The sequence below is a fragment of the Ursus americanus genome, chromosome X (assembly GCF_024610735.1).
Source record: "Ursus americanus isolate L20-20 chromosome X, mUrsAme1.1.p, whole genome shotgun sequence".
In the NCBI taxonomy this organism is placed as follows: domain Eukaryota; kingdom Metazoa; phylum Chordata; class Mammalia; order Carnivora; family Ursidae; genus Ursus; species Ursus americanus.
In genome coordinates this window covers 63,466,587-63,488,635 of record NC_142164.1, presented here as the reverse complement: position 1 = coordinate 63,488,635, position 22,049 = coordinate 63,466,587, and the positions used below count along the sequence as shown (strand labels likewise).

At 38.7% G+C, this 22,049-nt stretch overlaps 1 protein-coding gene across 1 annotated transcript; it reads right to left on the bottom strand.

The window, feature by feature from the left end:
- Nucleotides 1-399: 399 nt before the first annotated feature.
- NEXMIF (neurite extension and migration factor) lies at nt 400-6,967 on the bottom strand. The gene is made up of 3 exons (XM_045778920.2): nt 6,889-6,967; nt 1,823-6,194; nt 400-1,229 (listed from the first exon to the last, which is right to left on the bottom strand). Exons 1-3 carry the CDS (start codon nt 6,965-6,967, stop codon nt 1,136-1,138), a joined length of 4,545 nt encoding a protein of 1,514 aa, XP_045634876.1. The 3' UTR covers nt 400-1,135.
- Between the last annotated feature and the right edge of the window lie 15,082 nt (nt 6,968-22,049).

The following is a 22,049-nucleotide window of genomic DNA, read 5'->3' as shown; positions in this document are numbered from 1 at the left end:
TAAAAATTGAAATTTAAGTTTAGTGTTTGGCATCAAATACTAGTCATCCTCAGACTAAGTATATACGGCCCCGATTAGTTGTTACCACAAACTGTTCAGCTTATCTAATATATGTACGTAACTCACAGGAGTTGAACTGAGATGCCTTAACATTTTCTTTAAATGACATTGGCATTGCAAGATTAAACACTTAAAGAACACTAAAGCCATGATGTGAGTGCACTTTTGACAAAACATTTGTGAAACTACTTAAATAAAAGCAATCTATGTACTTCATTTATCATTAGTGTTGATTTTATAGCTATTTTATAATTTATCCCAGACTATTATAAAATATATAAAACTGAGATATAAAGTATCAGCAATATAACTTTGCACTTTAAATAATTTTCAGCTACGGATTCTGCTTTTAGAAAACAAACTTTAAAGCAGCTGTTTTGTTTCCTTGTAAAAGGTTCTGTAAATGCATATATTAAGTCCCTGATGGACTTAGCTGTTGTGACTTCCAGACTTTTTCCACAACTGAACTGTTAGACAATGGAACAAACAAAACTTTATTGTGCCTTATTTAATTGTTTATGTTTCCACACAGGACAGCAGAGTTTAAAATTGCAAAATAATGTATGTATGCATATATATATATTTAAAAATTTATTAATGAGCTTTAAACTGTGGGGTGAATCTGTGAGATGAGGTAAGGAAATCTGGCACATTTCAAACAGTATCCTTTAAGTTTTGGTAAATTGTGTAACACAACATATTTTCCCACTGTGATCTATAGGTGCTATCCACATAAGTGGGGGTGGTTAATAGCAAGAATCACTGGAATGTTTCTAGTAAATCAACAGGGACAAGCTCCCCAAATACTCACAACCAAATGTTGATATAGAAGTAAAAATATATACAATACAGTCACTTGTTTGTAGTTTGGCACAATATTTTCCTTTTTTCCTTGGGTAAATAGTGCATAAACTACTTGTGCAACTGTATGACTTTTGAAGTCTTTTACATAGAACATCAGATTAAAGTTTGCTTCCAAAGACTTATTCCCACACTTCAAAATTCTTTTCTTTAAGCACTTATATGTCAACATACATACCACAAGGCATATTTTGAAAGAAATAAAATACAAACATCAAATGTCTTTCTGGAAAATGTGAGTTTCTTCTTCAAACACAGGTAAAACCCAAAATGCTGTTTCTGCTTTTAGGAGATTGTAGTTGGAATCCCTGCAGAAAAACCAAACAATTTATGCCACCTTAGTTAGCTTTAGTGTATGTCCCACAAAGGGATCATACAATCTAAATTTATTTACATCATACTGAATGCTGTATGATGCAGAAAGAGCTACAGATACAGGGGGCACTAGAAAGCACTCCTAATTGCCACACGATGAGATTTTGTTTTCCAAATTATGCTCTTTTCGCTTAAATGATCTTGCCCTTTAGTCTATATAACTTTTTGATTCTGTTGTTCAGAATGTTTTTTACTGCAAAGCCCTTCCCTTCCCAAAATCATTCAAGAGCATATTTTAGTTCTATTTTCTCAATTAGTAGAAACTAATGCTGAATAGCAGAAAAAGTAGCCTTGTTAGAGTTTATCCCCAGCTAAGCCACAACAAAATTGCCCAATCTTTTGGGTGGCTTAAAGGCATAGGAATTGTCATGCACTTTTTTCTTTTTAATTTGAAAAAGAAGGGAATGGGACAGTTTCTTTCATGCAAACTTTTGCTTTCAAGAAGGAAAAAATGAGGGACTGTGGGCTTAGCAGGTAGTAGGAAAGCTAAGGGTACATCATCTCAGCCATTTTGGTGCAGTATTACCTCAGTTTTTCAAAAGAAGCTGTCCCAGCCTCATCCTTGTGGACCTGTTCTCGCTCCACGCACTTTCCCTTACACTTCTCATCTCTCAGGGCCTTGGAGCTGGATTTGTGACGATATAACTTTTTGTGTGTTGGTCCATTATTGCCTAAAGTGCTCAGGTTATTATACTTTTTATCAAAGAAGGCGGAGCGAGAGTCCTCATAACCATGCATGTTTGCATGACCAGGATCACCTATCGCTGCTTTCCCATTGGTTTTACTCACACCCTTGATGGACCTGTGATTCTTAGTAGCTCCTGGGGACCCACTGTTGACCTTTTTCTTAGATTCCTGTGGTGTCCCAGCCAATATTTTGAGGGTTTTTAATTTTAGGCTATTAGACTCTGGGGAGTAGAATATGTTGGGGTCCCCATGGTGCTCCATGGGTTCCCAAAGGGGCTCTATGGAGGCCATCATGAATCTCTGCACATCTGCCATACCAGAGGCAATGTTGGATAAGATATAGGAAGGCTCCTGAAATTCCCGTTGGTCATCATCAAGGAGGTTATTCGTGTTGGTGCCCATGCTCAGGTCGCTCCAGGCTGGGTTACTCTCCTTCCCCAAAGTCCAGTCTCCAGAAAGTCCCTTTTGACTCGGCATCTTCATGGAGGTCACCTGGCTACCATGTTGGATACATTCAGCCAATGTCTTCCCTGTGGAAGATATGCTGTTGATTTGGCCTCCCCCACGGCCAATGCCAATTTGCATCTTCTCTCCATTGATTGCAGCCATATATTTCCCTTTCTTTGTTGACTTAGGGGCCTGGCGGGAGGTTTTGCCAGGTGGCTTTTCAATTCCTTTGCTGTTGGGTTTGAGAGATTTTTTCCTGGTGTTTTTCTGAGAAGAGCTTTGGTTCATAGCCCCACTCTTGCTGGGTGAAGTTTTCTTTCTTGATTTTGACACTTTGTTGTTAGTACTCATTTGACCAGATGGATCATTGAATGCTGATAGGCAAGGAGTTTTTTGGAGCAGGCTGACAGAATCCTCATCATTGAACATGTGGAACTGAAACTGATGGTTATTTAAAGTAAATCCATCATCCACTTGGACCTGCCTTGAATGGGTACTGCAGTCCCACTTGATTTTCTCCATATTGCCCAATGGTCCTGGAACACCCTCTTGGAACCCCTTTAGTGTTCCTAGTGTCTTGATACTCTCACAGCTGGTAATTTGAGGGGAAAGACTAGGGGTGTCAGGTGGGGACATCTCTGAGAGAGATGAGTGGCGGAATTTGTCAGGAGTGAAGTTGGAGATATCCAGGAGGTCAGTGGACTCCTTTAATGGTGTTATCTCATCAATGCTCTGCTGGATCACCAGCTTGGGACTGCAATGAGCCAGGAAGTCATCAGTAATGTCATCATCACCATCTTTTTCACAGGATTTCAAGCTTAAGGAGCAATAATTGCTTGAGTTGACGGAGAGTGGGGCCATTGACTCAAAGCTAAAGAGCCGATCATCATCCATATTGGCTGGGCCCTGCTGGAAAGGAAAGCATATCTCTCCATTATTAAAGTGACATAATTGATAAGAGTCATCAGCTGGGAGTTGGGTGTCTTGCACAGAGGCATATAGGACCTTGTTGCAATTACTGCCTTCACTATTGAGGCAGATTCGATTGTATGTTGTAGCTGTGAGGTTATTTTCCATGGAGACTACTTGGGAAACTCCAAATTCATTAGATTGGGTTGGAGCTATCTCCCTTGAGACTTCAGCTATGAATTCCTGGGGGCCAGAAGTAGGCTTGTTGGGCCACACATTTCCATAGTTGCTTGATTCTATTTTGAAGTTTTGGGATGACTGCTGCAGCTCAGACTCAGAGGGTGAGGAAAGCACACAGTCCTGGGTAGGCTGGAGAGGCACAAAAGATTTTTCTGTTTGAGTGAGGCTGCCTTCATTTTGCTCTGGAGAATGGTGAGTGAAGTATGATATACCAGTATTATTTGACAAATCAGAAGCATCTAACAATGTCTGCAGATACCCTCCAGGGATAACAGGTATATTGGTGGCAACATTAGCAGATGATAGAGGCATTTCAGAAGAGCAGGTGGTTGGTAAGAAAGTAGAATTCTTAGCAACCTTTGCCTCATGAAATTCAGATAGATGAGAACTGTTTGAGGTCCCAGGAACAGCTTCATTCTTTAAATTAGCTGTAGAGGATTGATCTTCCAAAAGAGGGCTCATTTGAACAATTGGCTTGTTTTCTTGCCCAGCTTTGATTTTCTTGGATTTTAACCTGGCTTCACTTTTAAATTTAATTTTGTTGAGCACTTTCCTCTCTGGCCCCTTAAATCCTGCCTCTTGGGCTTTGACTTTCACTGAGTCAGGGCCTGTAACGTCATTTAAATGTGATGCATTTGCACAGCCAGGGACAGCCAGAGGGGCTGACTTCAGTGTACCTTTCTGGCCTCCATCTTCTTTACGAGTACTACCTTGCCTCTGATCACTGCAGAATGAAATCTGCTTGCCACTTGTTGAAGTTTCCACAGATGGGATTCTTTGAATCCTGTGCCTATTGCCTAGTTTAGATTTTCGTTTGCGAGCAGGTGGCAGGAATGACACCTCAAAGCTACCTGGTTCAAAGTTTGGTTTTTGGCATAAGGGTATCTTGTTGGAATCAGTGTTGCTGTTTCTCTGTTTTTTCTTCTTCTGCCAAAAGCCCTTCAAGGGGGCCAGCTTTGCATATTTGTTGAGCTGATTCTCACTTAAATTCACTGTTGTCTCACTAGAATCTACCCTACCCAACTTCACCAGCATGTTCTTCTCACCTTTAAAGCGATTGATGATGATATATTTGATAATAACAGGAGGCTCCTTACGGGTTACTTTTCTTCTCTTTTTGGGACACCATTCATCATCATCTTCCTCTTTGGAACCACCTGGCAGCCATTCCTTCCTCTCATTTACTTTTTCACCCTCTAATGAGTCAACATCATATAGATAATCTTCACTGTACCTGACTTTTCTCTTGGCTCGCAGCCCATAGTTCTGCTGGGAGGAGGAGCTGCCAGAATTAGTGTCCCGAGCCATATAGCGGCTACAGTCCTTGATCTCCCCCATGGCATCATAAGAGACCTCAATGAAGGAACTGTCATCACTGAAATTCCCTGATGCCTCCAAGGAATTGGCAAGATGGTCCTGCTTTGGATTCTTAAATTGCCCTACTTCAGTCCCATTGCACGGTTTATTTAAGGCAGATTTTTCTCCATTATCCTTTTCATCCTTTTTCTCTACACCCTTGTCTTCCTGTCCCTCTTCTTTGCCTTTTTTCTTGTCCAAGTTTTTATCCTCCTCTCCCCAGATGATATTCACATCAGGAACCTTGAATTGGGAAAGATCACTGTTCTGCTTCAGGACCCCACTCTTAGACTCCCGCTTGGGGCAGGTAGTAAAGACACTGGGGAAAAAGTTGAATTGGGCATCCTCCTGCATTAGAAGGGTGGTCTTGTCTCGAACATTGTCTTGGAAGGACTCATATCGAATTTTCAAGGAACAGACATCACTGCCCAGTGTTGACTCATCATCATCGAACATGTAGTTATCCACATCTTCTTCAGAGAATAAGTTGACAGACAGCTCATTTTTGGAACAGAGGTCAAGTAGTTCAATCTTACTCTCACTAATAAAAGTCTCAAAGTAACCCCAATCCTGATTGGAATTTGCCAGCAAAGCCTCTTCTGTATTACACTTGTCTAACAGTAATGCCTCATAATAACTTTTCTGAGCTGGATCCTCCAAGTCGATGTCAGATTTCTCAGCTTCCCGTTTTTCTCCTGCCCTTGATTTGTGCAGAGGAAAACCTAGCAGCTGGTCTGAGAGCAGCTGCTCTCCGTATTTCATGTTTTCTCCAGCATTAATACACTGGATCCCTATATCAGAAACTGCACAGGTTTCATAATCCTTATTTAGATCACCAACTTTCAGACTGATCCCTGGCTCAGGATCTACTGCATCCTTGGATTCCATGAAACAGCCCAGACAAGTCCGGCTTGGCTGCATGAGGCAGTCCCCATTCAGAGCTGACATGCCTGCAGGCTCCATTATGGCGAATGGAGCTTTCTCACACTCATTGGGCAGTGACCATGTATGCAGGCTTTTTGCAACACCAGATGTAAGGGAGATGGCATTCACAGAAGCACTATTAGCAGCATGCTCAGGTGCTTCAATTAGCCCCAAAGGAGATGGGGGGCTCTGCATACAAGGTTTCTTAGAAGGCAGAGGCAGGAGACCCCTGGGATACATCAGGGTCTCTTTTTGAACCACCGGTATAGGCTGGATTGGTGCAGCAGCTTCTAGAGCTGCCAATGACTTTATTGCCACATCCTGGTCCTCTGAATCTGGAGAAAAGGGAAAGAAATGACAGAAATAAAGTTAAAGGTCTTAGACCACACTCATTAACTCTCTTTCCCTTGATCAGTTTCTGGTACTTGATCTTATATAAGCTAAGGCTCCACTTCTCTGGCTTTAGAACTAGAAACTACAAAGTTAAAGAACAAACCCTGACTTTATATTGAGCATTCACGCAAGTGAAAAATAGTATTTCTTTAGATTTAGCTTTTTCTTTAGACACAGACAGAGCTCTCCTCAGAAATAAGGAAATATTTGGACTGCTTGATCAATTGGAAAGTCAAGGCTTTCAGGGTGGGAAAATGCTCAGGTGGGATAGTTATGGTTTTAAGCTATAAAGCTTAGTCCTATCATTCAGACCTCTGTTCTGGAAACTCCTCTGCTTCTAGACTTTTCAAACCACACATCAGAGCATATTTCTAATTCGCTATGAATTTTGAGGAACTTAAGTATTCATCGGACAGAGATGATTTGCAAGAACAAAGTGTTTGGATTAGATAGCTCTTAGAGACCCTTCTAGCCCAGTTAGAAATTTGGTGGAATAAAATTTAGGATTAATATCAATCTCAGAGGCACCCTAGACTTAACCTGCTCCAAGTTTCCATTTTGTGGACACTAAAAATCTATAGTAATAACAAAGGACTACTAGCAGAGATAGTAAATACTATAATTAAATTCTCTTACCATTTTCTTTGACCCCATTAATCAGAGTGTTTTCTCCATTGGCTGAGGCAACAACAGCCTTATCTTGTTGGTTATCCATGAATGTAACCTCTTATTGTTTCATTCCAAGTCCAAATGCTGCTCAACCTGCACATTTCAAATATATAATGTTAGTCATTAAATGTATTTTTTTCTGTTTTAAGGTTATTTCAGTTGGAGAGGTCTTTAAGACCTCCAGGCTCCCTGGAATTTACATTTCCCAGACTGGCTTCTTTGTTACTATTTTTTTTTTGTTTCATAGTTTATACCCACTATATAAATCAGTTTTTAAAATTTTATTTAAATTCAAGTTGGTTAACATATAGTGTAGTATTGGTTTCAGGAGTAGAATTTAGTGTTTCATCACTTACATATAACACCCAGTGCTCATTCCAACAAGTGCCCTCCTTAATACCCATCACCCATCTAGCCCATCCCCCACCCACATCCCTCCATTAACCCTCAGTTTGTTCTCTTAACTATACAGTCTCTTATGGTTTGCCTCCCTCTCTGTTTTTATCTTATTTCAATTTTAAACTTATACTTCATTCATACATCCTAGATACTTCTATCCCCTCTACGCTACCATACTATTCATAATGGAAATCTGAAGAAGCAGGCAAACTTACACTTTCTTCCAGATAGGAATATATTTAACTTAATCATGGCATCCAGTTAGAAAGGATGCAAAGTGAAGTCCAAAGTGATTCCTGAGATAAGGAAGGTCTGCATGTAGTGATTGGCTTTATTTCTCTTTGCCTCATTTCCACTTCAGATGATCTAAAGCTCTTCAAAAACAAGTCAATTCATACATACACACACATATACATCACACTCTGCTTTTCTCTCTCTGTGCCTTAAAATTTGACTGCTAAGGATGAAAACAGGCAGAGAATTCCTTTCTTGGCTTCTCAACTTTCACGATCTTAACCCTGTTATTGACAAATATTCCTCCCAGCCCAACAGGATTTTAAAATGTTGCTACAAAGAAAAACTGAAATTTCTGAAAATGTCCCTACATCATCTGGTATTTTTAGGGATTGTAATACATGTCTATGGCCCCTTATCTCCTGCCCACCTACCTGGGTGGTAGGTATATGCAAAGTAATAGGAAACAAGGACACCTGAGATGCAGTTGTCTACCACATGCCATCAAAACATCTATAAATCCTTATTTATTACAACCTCTCCCTTTCCAAAACCTTCTTCTCAGCCAAGTATCCACCCCTTTATTAAAAAACACAGACTTCAGGGTGCTTGGGTGGCTCAGTTGGTTAAGTGTTCAACTCTTGATTTTGGCTCAGGTCGTAATCTCAGGTTCCTGGGATCAAGCCCTACGTTGGCCTCTGTGCTCAGCAGGGAATTTGCTTGAGGATTCTCTCTCTCCCTCAAATAAATAAATAAATCTTTAAAAATAGCATTAATTAGTACTGTATGGTGACTAACATAATGTAATAAAAAAATTTAAAAAATAAAATAAAAATAGCATTAAGTAGAAAAATAGAGATTTATGTAAGTTAGTGTGCAAAAAAAAAGCACAGACTGCTGATGGCCAAGCAGATATTACAAAAATCTCAAATATATATTCACTTATCCTACTACATGAATAAACCATAAAAGGTAGGTACAGCATTGATGGAACAAGAAGCAGTAAGCAGAATTTTACATGATTCAGTCTCTATGATATTTTACCTATTTCTTTATCTGTAAAATAAGAAGTTAGGTAAATTAGGTAACCACCCAGTTTTAAAAATGTCAGATGGTCCTGAGTTTCCCCAAACATTTATATATCAGAATTGCTGAACTTTCTTCTCATTTTATACAAGACTCATTTGAGAGTAGCCAATAAACCACAGGTACTAGGGAAAAGAGAAAGATATGCTTACTTGTTGTATTTACACAAAAAGAAGGGCTGGAACATTCTAAAAAATGGAAAGGAGTGGCTAGCAATTTCAAAGCCCCATCCCTTGGCAAGAAGGGCCCATCTGTGGTGGAACTGAATAAACAGATCAGATGGTTGGTCCTTTGCTTCAGATATAATCATATGGGTCAGATGGAATCATACTACAGTCACGGATTTCTCTGTGCAACTTTCTTTTTAAGAAACTCAGTTGGAGAGTGCCTGGGTGTCTCAGTCAGTTAAGTGTCTAACTCTTGATTTCAGCTCAGGTCATGATCTCAGTGTCATGAGATCAAGCCCCATGTCCAGTTCCATGCTTGGCGTGGGACCTGCTTATGATTCTCTCCCTCTCCCTCTGTGCCACCCTGCTCATGTGTGCTCTGTCTCTCTCTAAAACAAAACAAAAGAAAACAAAACAAAACAAAACAAAACAAAACAAAAAGAAACTCAATTGAACTTCAGGTATCATTTTACTCTTCTTTAACAACCCCCTTCACTAATTTCATCTTGGCAGGGACTTGACAAAGGTCAAATTATTTGTAGATTTCATCAATTTAGTGCTTTTTTGTCCCTTATGCCAAAGGCTAATTACAAGGAAGTCCATTTTTATCACCAGGAAGACCAAGGCACAGAAAAACAAAAAATAAAATAAGGTCACAAAATAACATAATAGCAATCTATAAAAGAAATTCAAGTCTCCTGATCAAGAGACCAAGTGTTTTTTTCTTAAAACACAAAATGCTTTCTCTATAATTCTTACCACTTCCAACCCCTGGCCAAAACAAAGATGGAGAAATATAAGTTTCCACATGTTATTGATTTATACTTTCACCCACTTTCAGGTAATAAAATAAAGAACAGCTGCTTCAGACAAGTATTAATTATTAGTAAAAATTCATGTACCATAAAATATATGCAGGAGCAATATACTTAACTATCAAGAATTATCCAGTGTTGTCACACAGGACAAGAACAGTATGTCAGGGGACATATTAGTGCCATTGTAACTGTATTCTGGGATATTATTTTTCTAAGACATCATTTTCCTCTAATAGAAAATCTGATCAAGTACCCAGGATTTATGGTTCTAAGTTAAAGGGAATTGTAAAGGGTTGAGAAAAGAAGAAATGCACTTTGGCAAGAAATAAAAGGTGGAGAAGGGTATGGGAGCTTAATGAGTTGGAAAGAGGAGAGTAAGAGAATGAATGAATACCGACCAGGTGCTAGGCTGGATATGGTTACAGATGTTATCTCATTTTGTACTTATAATTATCTTGTAAGATTAGTTCTATTAGGTTCACATTTTCGTCAAAAGGGAAAACTAAGTATTATAGATATTAAACTTATGATTATCAATTATTTGGGCCTTTGTTCTACAGAATTAGAAGGCTAAACCCTGAAAAGATAATCCCATGGTCCTTTCCTATATCTTTTCAAAGCTCAGCTGTGAGACAACCTAAAGTCATATATTTTCCTATATCTTTATTTATTTATATCTTGGCTGCTTATGAAAATGATGTGGGAGAGGGATTATAATTTTACATAGTTGTAATAGAAACAGGTTTTGGCTTGCTTTAGCCTTTCTCCACTGATCAGCATTTTGGGACAACAAATTTCATGGGGTTTTAAAAATCTATTGTGAGCTAAAATTGATTAGTGTTTTTAGAATTATGTACAACAAATTGCTTTGCTGATCATGGTAAATCATGCAGTGTAATGGCATTGAATTAACATTAGCATGGAGACAGATATTTTGAAGCAAGGAAATGTTCAAATAAACTGGAAAAGCAAACCTGCCTACCTGCCCTTCCCCTCAGTTGGGCCTGAAAGGGAACTCACATATCTTATCCCAGTAGGCTGCTATGTTCTTCCCCAAAGGTCTTTAAGCCTCAGGTCTCAGAGTCTAAGTGACTTACCCTAGCATTTGTGCTGTCCTTGACCTTTTCCAACTTAAGAAAAAAAAGCAAGGCAAGAAAGTAAATCACGTTCCTGCCTATGGACCTGAGACAACATAACCTTTGGGGTTTGAATAGTGCTGATCTTCAAGGATACCAGTTTATTTATTTATTTATTTATTTATTTATTTATTTATTTATTTATTTAAAGATTTAATTTATTTATTTGACAGAGATAGAGACAGCCAGCGAGAGAGGGAACACAAGCAGGGGGAGTGGGAGAGGAAGAAGCAGGCTCATAGCAGAGGAGCCTGATGTGGGGCTCGATCCCATAACGCCAGGATCACGCCCTGAGCCGAAGGCAGACGCCCAACCACTGTGCCACCCAGGAGCCCCGAGGATACCAGTTTAAATCAGTTCAACAAATTGACTAGGTACCACCTGTGGTAATGGTAGCGTACCAGGCACTGCAGTGGAAAAGATGAAAATGAAACTAGATCCATGTTCTCAAGGCTCTCAGAGTATATTGGGAGAAACAAGCCATAAACAAATTCTAATAAATGTATAATACAATGAAAGGCAAAGCTTTTTTATGGGAGCTCCAAGTGGAAAGAACTATTCAACTTCTAGAGAGGAGGGAGATCAGGGAAAGCTTTACCAGTAGCAGCAGTATTTCAGATGGACCTTCATGGATGGTCTTTCAGGAGGTGAAGATGAGGAAGTATAGAGGAAAGACATCCCCAACTAAAGGAACTTCATGAGATGCCATGAGTCTGTCCCCACTCTAGTCTATCCTCTAAACAACTGCTGTAGAATTAATAGGTCTGACAACTTGCCTTAAATATTTCTGTTTTGACTTGCATATAACACCCCTCTCAATCAATTCTCAACTTCTCAAGTTATGTTCTCCTTTCATTCTGTTTACCTCTCCCTATACTTCCAAATATTCTAGCCATCTCTGTCCCCCTTAATATGCTAGATCATTTTTTTTTTGCTTCCAGGTATCTTGTACTTGATATTCTCTCTACCTGGAATGCCTCCCCCACCCTCTTCCCTTCCCCTACTCCTTCCATTCCTTCCCCTTCCAGCTTCCCTTTCACCTCCCTCTTCTATTCCCTACTCAATTTTTTCTTGACACCTTCCTTGATTCTCCCCACCCAAACAAACTTAGTATCTTCTTTGAATTCCCAAAGAACATTGATCTTTGTCCTGATCACCCTATATAAACATGACCTCTTTATATCTGATTTCTTCAATAGACTAAGCTCCCTTCACCTCTGTAGGACGTAGCTCACACATAGTGCTTAGCACATGGTATGTACTCGTAAAAGCTGATTAGACAATTATGTTGAATCATAGGAAAAGATGGGGGAGAATTCGGTGAACAGTAAGCATTTGGCTAAAATATTAGGTATACACAAGAAGATATGACTGAAAAGAGCTATACTGTGGAGGTCACCTAAATTTTAATTCAGGAAGACACTGAATGGTTTTGAGTAGGACATTAAGACCAGTGAGGGTGGGAGAATCAGAAGGGTAAGGAAATAGGTTAGGAGATAATGTTCAGGTATAAGAAATCAAGAAGATTAGAATTAGGGAGGAGGAAATAAGAATGGAAAGGTGCTATATTTGAGTAGAGCTGTAGAGGTGTGCTTGGAGAATAATTTAAATGTGGCAGGTGAGGGGGGCAGGAGTCAGCATATACAGAGAAGGAAGAGGTCAAGGAGTTAATAGATGGTTATGAAAGGAGCATTAGAGATTGTTGGATTCTAGGTCAGAGAAGCCTCAGAAATACAGGTGCCAAGATCTTCATGAGAATAAAACAAGGTAAGTAATAAGTCCAATCATCAGGTCCAACATAGATAATGAAGCTAGCAAGGGTCTTAGTTGTCATACTGGAAGGGAGGCAACCGACCAGCAAATTGTTATATTGTTATAGATGGGGAATCTACAAGTTTAGTTAGGGACTGAAATGGAACAAGGAGATGGGATTGCTGTAGGGAACAGGTCCAGAGAAAGTTTCCAGGCTAGCCTAGCCAAGCTCTGTCTAGTCTGACTCTTCCCAGTTCAACTTTCCAGTCAACTTTAGTCAACTTTAGTTATGATGGATGAAATAATCAGCAATAGTTCAGAGAGCACATTTTTTATCCATAAGGCTGCTTAGCTAATTCCATTTTCTAAACTTGCCAGGATTTCAAAATACTAGGTTAGAAATATGGAGGTATGATGCTTTTAAGTACAGAAAACATAATTAAATGAGGAGCCATGTAAGTTTAAAAATATTAAGGGTGAGAGAGGTATGAAAAAGGGATGATCACAGTTAAACTAAAGAATTCTATATATCTCAAAAGTACGGTATAAATCTATTTCATCTCTCATTATAAAGATTCCAAAACTCAAAAGATATGCATAAAAAATTCTTATAGAAGAGGTGATATCATCTAATGGATGGAGTACAACCACTTACTAGTTGGGTGTCCTCAGACAAGCTCCTTCCCCTTTCTGGTCCTAGGTATTATTAGCTACACAATAAAGGAATTGAATTAGATTATATCTAAGGGCTTGTCTAGCTTTTTTAAAAATTGTAATTTATTTAATTTTATTTTTTAAGATTGAAATTACATGTGCAAGAAAAAATTCACATATAGGAAGAGTTCTGATTTAAGTTTTGTATGATTCTGAGATGAGCCTATGATGTATACTTGAGGCAACTCTTTACTGTCTTCCATCTCATGTCCCTTCCTTTATTCCTCTGATTTTTGTACATTCCTACCCCAATCAGAGGTAGCAAATAGGGTGCTGCTGTTGGTGACAGGGCTTTGTATATTCCACATGCCTTCATTTTTGGCAGCCACTAGTCTGGGGGGAGGGTTTCTTTGCTGTCAGGTTCCTGGGCAGCAGCTACAGTGAATGCATTTTTGTCCTAGATCAGAGGCTCAACATTTGAGTGTCCCTTCCCCCACTTTTCTTTTCTCCCTTCACCTACTGTTCTTATTTGCACCATCCTTTGTGACATCACTCTAAAGAGATTGAGAAAGTATGTGACAATGCATTGTCTATGTTAAAGCTCTATGCCAATGCCATAAAACCTAATATTCAATAAGACTTGAAGTAGGGCTAGAAAGAAACAACAGGGTAATCATGCACTCAAGTCAGGAATAGCCAAACCTCCCTACTATTCTTAACTTATAAACTTTTAGACCAAAGGTAACTCCACTTTATGGGCACATCTGAGTCCCTTTGCCTTTGTAAATTAATTTTATTTTTAGGCCTTCTCTTGCTTACTTTCTCTCTTAAGTCCAAAGAACAAGTGGTAGATAAGTCCAATCACTGTTTGTCAGGTAAAGAATGGGTATCCTCAAAAAGAGTGTCTTTCTTCTTGTTGCCAGACCCAAATGGGCATTATAATGGCATAGTAAGCACAGAGACACCAACCTGGGACACCCACTGGTGTGTACAAGTTGCTGAGTCCTTAGAAGGAGCATGCCACTGTAGCCTGGCACTTTGTTAGAATGGGTTTATACAAGGACTGTGTCCTAATCACCGAGTGCCTTCACTGACAGGCAGCACTGAGTTAAATTTAATTCTTGAGCACAATAACTGTAGGCTGAGTTATCCTTTGACTTTCTCCATATGGTTTCTAATCTATTTTCTTACTACTAATCTATCCTGTTAATTTATCCTGTTAATTGAATTTTAAAAATGCTATTAAATTCTTTTCAGAAATATAATCACCGAGTTTCATATATACAATGGAATATTACTCAGCCATCAGAAAGGATGAGTACCCACCATTTGTATCCACATGGATGGGACTGGAGGGGATTATGCTAAGTGAAATAAGTCAAACAGAGAAGGACAATTATCATATGGTTTCACTCATATGTGGAGCATAAGAAATAGCACAGAGGACCGCAGGGGAAGGGAAGGAAAACTGAATGGGAAGAAATCAGAGAGGGAGACAAACCATGAGAGACTCTGGACTCTGGGAAACAAACAGAAGGGAGGGGTTGGGGGGATGGGGTAACAGGGTGATGGGCATTCAGGAGGGCACATGTGGTGATGAGCACTGGGTATTATACGCAACTAATGAATTGTTGAACACTACATCAAAAATGAATGTACTATATGTTGGCTAACTGAACATAATTTTAAAAAATAAATATAATAAAAATTATTATTAAAAAAAAGAAATATAATTACTGAATCACAGGGTTAGAAAGATCTTAGAAGATAGTCTAATCCCAAACTCCAAGTCCCAGAAAGGGGAAGCTACTTGCCCAATTTCACGCAGTTGAGTTAGTAACACATACACACCCTTGGTAATATCCCTCATGGCACCATGTTACATATCAAGAGAAATATAATTTATAAATAAAAATAACCACTAAGTAGAGCACTATTAACTTTTTGTTTGTCTTTATTGGAGGAAATGTTGTCACAGATAAGAGAAATGCCCTTGCTTATCCCAAAGGGGGAGTAAAAGGGGGTTGGAGAAAGGCCAAACTCCAAATCCACCTGGGAAGGAGGCACTGCTCTTCTAGCCTCTGGATTCTAGAGCTCTGTGTTGTCACTCTGAGGTGTACTAGTCCAAACACCATCTTTCTCCCAATCACACACTTACATAATGTTCATGTACACTCAAAAATCATAGTGCCTTCTTCTATTGTGGAAGCAGGATGTTGCGTACTGGACCAGCTAGAAGACAAGAGGAGCTGGGATTTCATTTGATCTGGAAATACTAAATAAACTCAACTATTTAATAGTGCCTAGTTAAAATACCACTTGAAATTTTGAATGGGAGGTTGAGGGACCAGGGATACCATGACCAGTAAAAACATATTGAAAAAGTCCCAAGTGATCATAGTAATTTTCTTCTATAGTCTTGTACTTATCTCTTACTTCATATTACCCCCCCAAAGTGGAAAATAAGAATATAAAGAAATAAATATCAAAATAATTAATATATTTATTTTGAACCCTTTCAGAATTATAGGCATATTTACTCATTTTCATATCAGCTATTTTTAAGTAAGTAGACAAGAATCATCTATAAAGTAAATTGAAAACAACACATAAACAATTATAAACCATCCCATGAGCAAAAGTGATACTGTTAGCCTGGCCCAGGAATTTTGAATCAGTTTTGGTCATACTAGAATCTTCCCATGGGATGCTGAGCTAGCTGTTACAGATAATAGGGGGCCTCAGTTTCATCATTCATAAAATCTCTGGCCTTCTTTTCTACTTTCAGAGACAGTTCCAAGGCTTCTCAACATGTGTACTTGAAGAGGGGCACCTGTCCTCTATTCTAAGCAATGAAGAACAGCAAAGTTCAACATTGATGAAAATCTGAGGATCTGGGGCTTAGTTGAATACCCTACTTCCTTACCCCTCCTGGCTATATGGAGATCAGTATAAACAGCTGGTTGGAAGGCTGGAACTGTTACAAGAGTGAGTGTGAACGTATGTTAACTACTTCTGCAATTATTAAATACCTGTTTTATATGTTAGACTATGCCATGAGGAAAACCAAAATGAGAAACACAAGCTCTACAGCCAAGGCACTTAGAGTTTAGGAGAGGCAAGAGTATATACTTGGCATAGCAGATATCTGTCAGTGTCATAAGTCTTAGATTGGTTCAAATATTTATTTCTGTATTTTGATTTTATTTTCAAATTATTCTCCTAGCTTTGTCAACCTCCAGGATAGGTCTTCCAGATATTGGTGAGACTGGGATTTCTTTTATCAAAGAAAAAAATCCCTCTAATCCATATGCCCAAGGCTTAGTAAAAATGAATCCATCTTTGATCACGCCATGAAGACACGTGCAACTTCTCACTCAAGTCTGGGTTTGTTCCTATTAAATGCATAGCTGCTAAGAAACCCCTAACAAGTGGTAACACTACTGTTTCAGATCTCACCTCACCTTCATCACACTCCTTTTGCAGACATGTTTGTAGCAGAGTTTGGCAGTTACCGTCAAACTGATAAGCTGGTAGATGTTTGGACCTTTTCACAACCAGAAGATTTGTCATTACCAAAGGTCAGAGGACCTAGACATTCTCCACAAGTAAGTGGACTCCACTAAGATATCTCTTTGTGTAGCTACTTATATGTAAAGAGAGATACTTTAAGATGAGTTTGACTGTTTATAAAAATACATAGTTTTGACTGCTATAGAAGTCTTATTCAACACAGGAAAGGAAAATCCAATAACCCCACAAAATCACTCAGGAACCTAATGCCATATATTTACAAGGTCATGCACCCCTTCCCATCAGAAAAATTTTCCTTATACTCCTTTAATTTGGGACCGGGAATGACTATCCAAACGCAAGGGAAAGGATAGGGGTACAAGGTGGGGAAACATCAGAAAAGAAGAGAGTTTGGGCCTAAGAATAGGTAAGGTGTCATTCTAGTTAGAGTTCTCCAATAACAGGAATCATCTATCACTATTATCTCTCTCCTCTGACCCCTGGCAATCTATTACAGCCAATTCAGAAAAAAAAAAAAAAAAAAACCTTTCATAGTACCAGAGTCTCTGAAATAGCCCCCTGGGGTATATTCTGTAACACCCAGCTCATGCCAACCTGACTGATGCCCAAAGCCATGCAGATGGCTTTCTGGGGCCCTGTGCTCATTAAAGTCTATTTAGGAAACACCTAAATAGATGTGGATTGCATGTGCAATTCCAAAGTCCACATTTGCTAAATAGCAGCAGGACTCTTCCCAATTCCAGCAGCCAAGTAGGGAAGACTTCCCAGGTTTCTGGAGTTTCAACTACTGATGGGAAAAACAAGTCCTGCAGAAGGCAAGAATGAGTGCTGTTCTTTCCTAATGATCTTGGTTTTCTCAGATTCCTTTGCTATCTTCTCATTTATTGGTAGGGTTGAGGGTTTCTTAGAAGGAATGCTGTCTGCAACTACAGCATCTATTTACCTTTTCTGTGCCAATATCTGGGTTCACTTGCAACCTCTAACCTGCACTGTCCAATACAGTAGCCACTAGTAACACATAGCTGTTTAAATTTAAATATAAATAAATTAAAATTTCAGCTTGTCCATCACATTAGTCATATTTCAAGTGCTAATCACATGTGGCTAGTGGTTATCATATTGGATAGCACAGACACAGAACATTTTCATTATCAAAGAAAATTCTACTAGATAGTACTATTATTCTTACTTCCGAATGATCTAGTCACTGTCTTTATTTGTATAGGATGGCCTAACATCTTATTTATCTTATTGGTCTCAGGCACACAGGATTGATGTTATCATATTCCTCAATTCATCAGTAATTCAAGCAAATCTCCTTTCTTGCCATTATTCACTTATTCCCATTTATTCCTACATTCTTTCATATACAACTATTCTAATGTAGTGAATGTGTATCTTTTTTGTATGTATTCTTTTAAAAGGTGTATTGTTTTATGTGTATATTTTTTAAATTTATGTAAATGGTATCATGCTACAGATCTCATTCTTTTAATTTTTACTATAAATCATGTTTTTAAAGACCCATTTATACGTCTATGCATATATCTAATTTGTTGCTTCTATCTGGTGCATAATTCTCTGTGGCATGTACAAACCACATTTTATCTATTTGTTTTCATTACTATAGACACCCAGGATGCCTGTATTAGCACTTTATAGAACTCTTAGCAGAAATTTCTTGCTTTATAAAAAATCTTCAAAGAAAAAAAAAACCAAAAGTACTTGTAATCGTAGCATGTGACCTCACTTTTAACTGAGGTTATCTTAACCCCCTAGAATATACATCCTTGTGCTATCCTTCAATATTCTAACTTACTGGTATCACTCTGCCTGTTATTGATCATTGCCCATTTTTTGTTTGGCTCTGGTCTTACATGAGGTTTCATCCTTATTTTTAATTTCAAATCATGGTTTTCCATTGGTCTTTGGCTCTGATTACCTGGATTCAGGTTATTACTTTATAAAGTCCCGTATTTCTTCTGTTTATTTCTGATTCTTCCTGTAGCTCCTTTTATTTGCCTTGGTGCCACTCAAGATTCAGTTTGATGGGTAGTTTTCTGGCTAAAATTTTCACTGAGTAGTGGAAGTTTAGGAACCTAAATGGACACAGGATTGCTGCACTGACAGCCAGAGACATCCAGGACCTAATGGGAGGTTTCACATTCTCTTTGGCTTGACCCACAAGGGAAATAACCTTTTAATCCAGTGCAGCATACTTCATTTATTACAGTGTTATCCATTTTGAAGATGTTATGAAAAACATTCCCAGAGAGATTTAAGATTTCAAAAACATCCTGCGTTTGAACTTAATTCAACTACTCCAGAAAGCTGAAACAACAGAAGATGACCTTTAAGGCACTTCATATACTAGGTACTGTTAGGCCAGATAATGTCATGCCAAATTATAATGTTTGTCTCCTGGAGAGAGAGGAGGGTTGGTCAGAAGGAGACATTGAGAGTAAGTGTTTTAGTTAAAATCATGTGTCAGTGCTAATGATCTAACGTTAAAAAATATATTAATCCACAGACATACAAAGAAAAAATTGAACAGGGGACACTTGATGTCTTTAAGGCAGAAGAAAGAGAATAAATGTATGTTCTAATCAACTTTAATATGGTATATAGACAAATTGGAGCTCATTTAGAGAAAAATGTCCAGAAGGGGACCCAAAACTGATGTTAAACTCAGGGAAGAAAATTCAAGAAATGTGTTTCCTGTCTTCAGATACTTGAAGAGCTATTACAAAAGTGAAACTAAACTTATTTAGTTAGACCACAACGGGAGGTTACCTGAGATAGGGAGACTATAGCTCAACATATGAATAAACAGAGATGCCCAAAGATGAAATGGATCATGGGGGAGGGCATAAGGGGAAAAAAGCAATCTCCCTACCACTAGCAATATTCAAGCAAAGGCTGGGCAACAGGTAATGATAAAGAACAAATTTAAGCACTGGATGGAGAAGGTGGACTAAACAACTCAAATCCTGATACTTGATGATTCAATGTAACAAGAAAATCAGTTGTACAAAAACGAAACAAATTCAAGGAGCTTTTAGAGATATGTAAAAGAACATTCAGCAAAGCTAATAAAATTAAGTCCTGCTCAAGCTACCCAGTCATGTGTATGAGAAAGAGAATAACAGAAGACATTCCCACACCATGACACCAAGTGCCATAGCAACAAGGAGCATGGCCTGCCCATGAACTCAAACCATGTTGAGGCACGTTTTTTTAAAGGACAGGGAGATGATCTCAGGAGCAAGGAGGCCACTGAAGGAATGCTGCAGTTAAAAAAAGCTTAAATATCTTATATATAATTTTTAAAAATTTTAAAATAATTTTTATTTTGTTATATTAGTCACCATACAATACATCCCCAGTTTTTGATGCAATGTTCCATGATTCATTATTTGCGTATAACACCCAGTGCACCATGCAATATGTGCCCTCCTTAATACCCATCACCGGCCTATCCCAGTCCCCCACCCCCCTCCCCTCTGAAGCCCTCAGTTTGTGTTTTCTCAGCCACAGTCATGACAGTTTTTCAAAGCACTAAGACTTATGTAAATTGGCCGAGGTAAATGAGGGTTCTTGCCTTTAACATCTTGGCACTACCTCCCCTCCCAAACTGAAAAAGAAAAGTGATTTCTCCAGGAAGGCTCTGCCACATTCCTCCAGGGCTCTGCCCAGAGACTGAAAGCCCCATGACATGACACTTCACTTGGCTGAATTTTATTGCCTACTGTACTCTTCTATTTCCTTTTTTAGCCCACACTCGGTTATAATCAAGGTTTGCAAAGGGAAAACGACATGCTGTGAACCTGCTGTAGTTCCAATTAAGTGAAAACATACCCTGAAAATTAAAATGAAAATCAAATGCCAATGCTATGACATTAACAGCTTCCTCAGAAACGATGAAGAAATAAAGGCAAAGAGAAAAAAAGAAAAAAAAAAACCCTGCTCTTAGCCTAGCAATGCAGCCCCAGTCCTGTTATATAATATCCCATGATCTCCCTCATCTGCATACTCTATCAAACTGTCTATGTTTTAACGCATTTATAACAAATATATCCTAATGTTGATTTCATAAATCTTATTTAGTGGCATACATCTGCTCTAGGTTTCCAAGACAGCAAATGTACTTTGCCCCAGCCACCCAATAAATCATGACTGTCCACAATCTTTAGTTCTCACCTATGTGTTGACAAGACAAGAGGCACTTTATGGTCTAGGGAATGGCTCCAGCATGATGGTGGTAGTGACTAGCATTAGAATTGGTTGGTTTGGAATCCTGGGTTTCATAAACCAACCTTAGGGCTATAATTCAAAAATAGCTATGTGTTACTGTTTGTTATATGTCCCCTCAGTCCCTAGTACAGTTTAGTAAATATCTGTTTCATTTCTTTATCTGCCTTTTTCTCTCTACACCTACTTCAGTTCCAGAGGGTAGCGGTACATGATATAATAATAACAGTGATAATGACAGTAATAACTAATACTTAAATAGTGCTGTCTTCCTTTAGGGATGGGTAGAAGTAGGAGTGGGGAAAGTAAATTAATTAGTATTAAATGAAGTAAGTAAGCTGACTTCTAGTCCCAGCTCTGCCACTTAAGTCTGTGATGCTGGGACATCATTTAAACCATCTGAGCTCCAGTTTCCTCATGTCAAAAGTAATAGTTACCTCATAGTGTTACTGTGAGAGTTAACTGGTTTATATATATAAAGTAGTACAGCACTTGGTTCATAGTGGGTCATCAATACTGATAGTTCTAATATTCTTCTCCTTCCCCACCCCAGAATGCCACTTAAACAATTCTTGATAGTATACTTTTAAATTGGGAGGTGGAATCTCCAGGATCTTGAAATGGTTCAAGTCAAGATGCACAGAAACCAGTGTTCAAAGTAACTCAACAACTTGATAGAGGAGAACTACCTGAATGGGGCAGTCTGGTCCTTCTCTTATCCTTCCTCTTGACCTCTAAGACATTTTGTGGTACCAAAAGAAATGAGAGTAGTAAAGTTTCTACAGTCTATTTGGTGCCTTCAAAGTATTGCTGAGTGCAGGGGGCTGCTAAATCGAAAAACTTTGTCATTTGCCACATAACCGAACTGCACCACCACTGCACACTGGATGGTTTTACATGACCCTAATATAATCATACTTTTTTCCCCCTGCCTTCTAGCCCCTCCCCACTGGGGCTATCCTGGTGACTGTATCTTGCCTTTACCCCACATCTTGACAGGTTTATTTTGTCAAATATTAAAAGAGGCAGGGGTAGAATCCAGAATTCATCTGGGTTTTTAGGTGGAGATAAAGGACAGAGGGGAGAGGAACCAGTGG

Bases quoted from the DNA above. Each gene is read 5' to 3' on its own strand.
- NEXMIF (XM_045778920.2), bottom strand. From the start codon at position 6,967: ATGGATAACCAACAAGATAAGGCTGTTGTTGCCTCAGCCAATGGAGAA. The intron at 6,195-6,888 runs GTAAGAGAATTT...CCTTTTCTCCAG, and splicing joins TAATGGGGTCAAAGAAAATG to ATTCAGAGGACCAGGATGTG. The intron at 1,230-1,822 runs GTAATACTGCAC...GTTTTTCTGCAG, and splicing joins GCTTCTTTTGAAAAACTGAG to GGATTCCAACTACAATCTCC.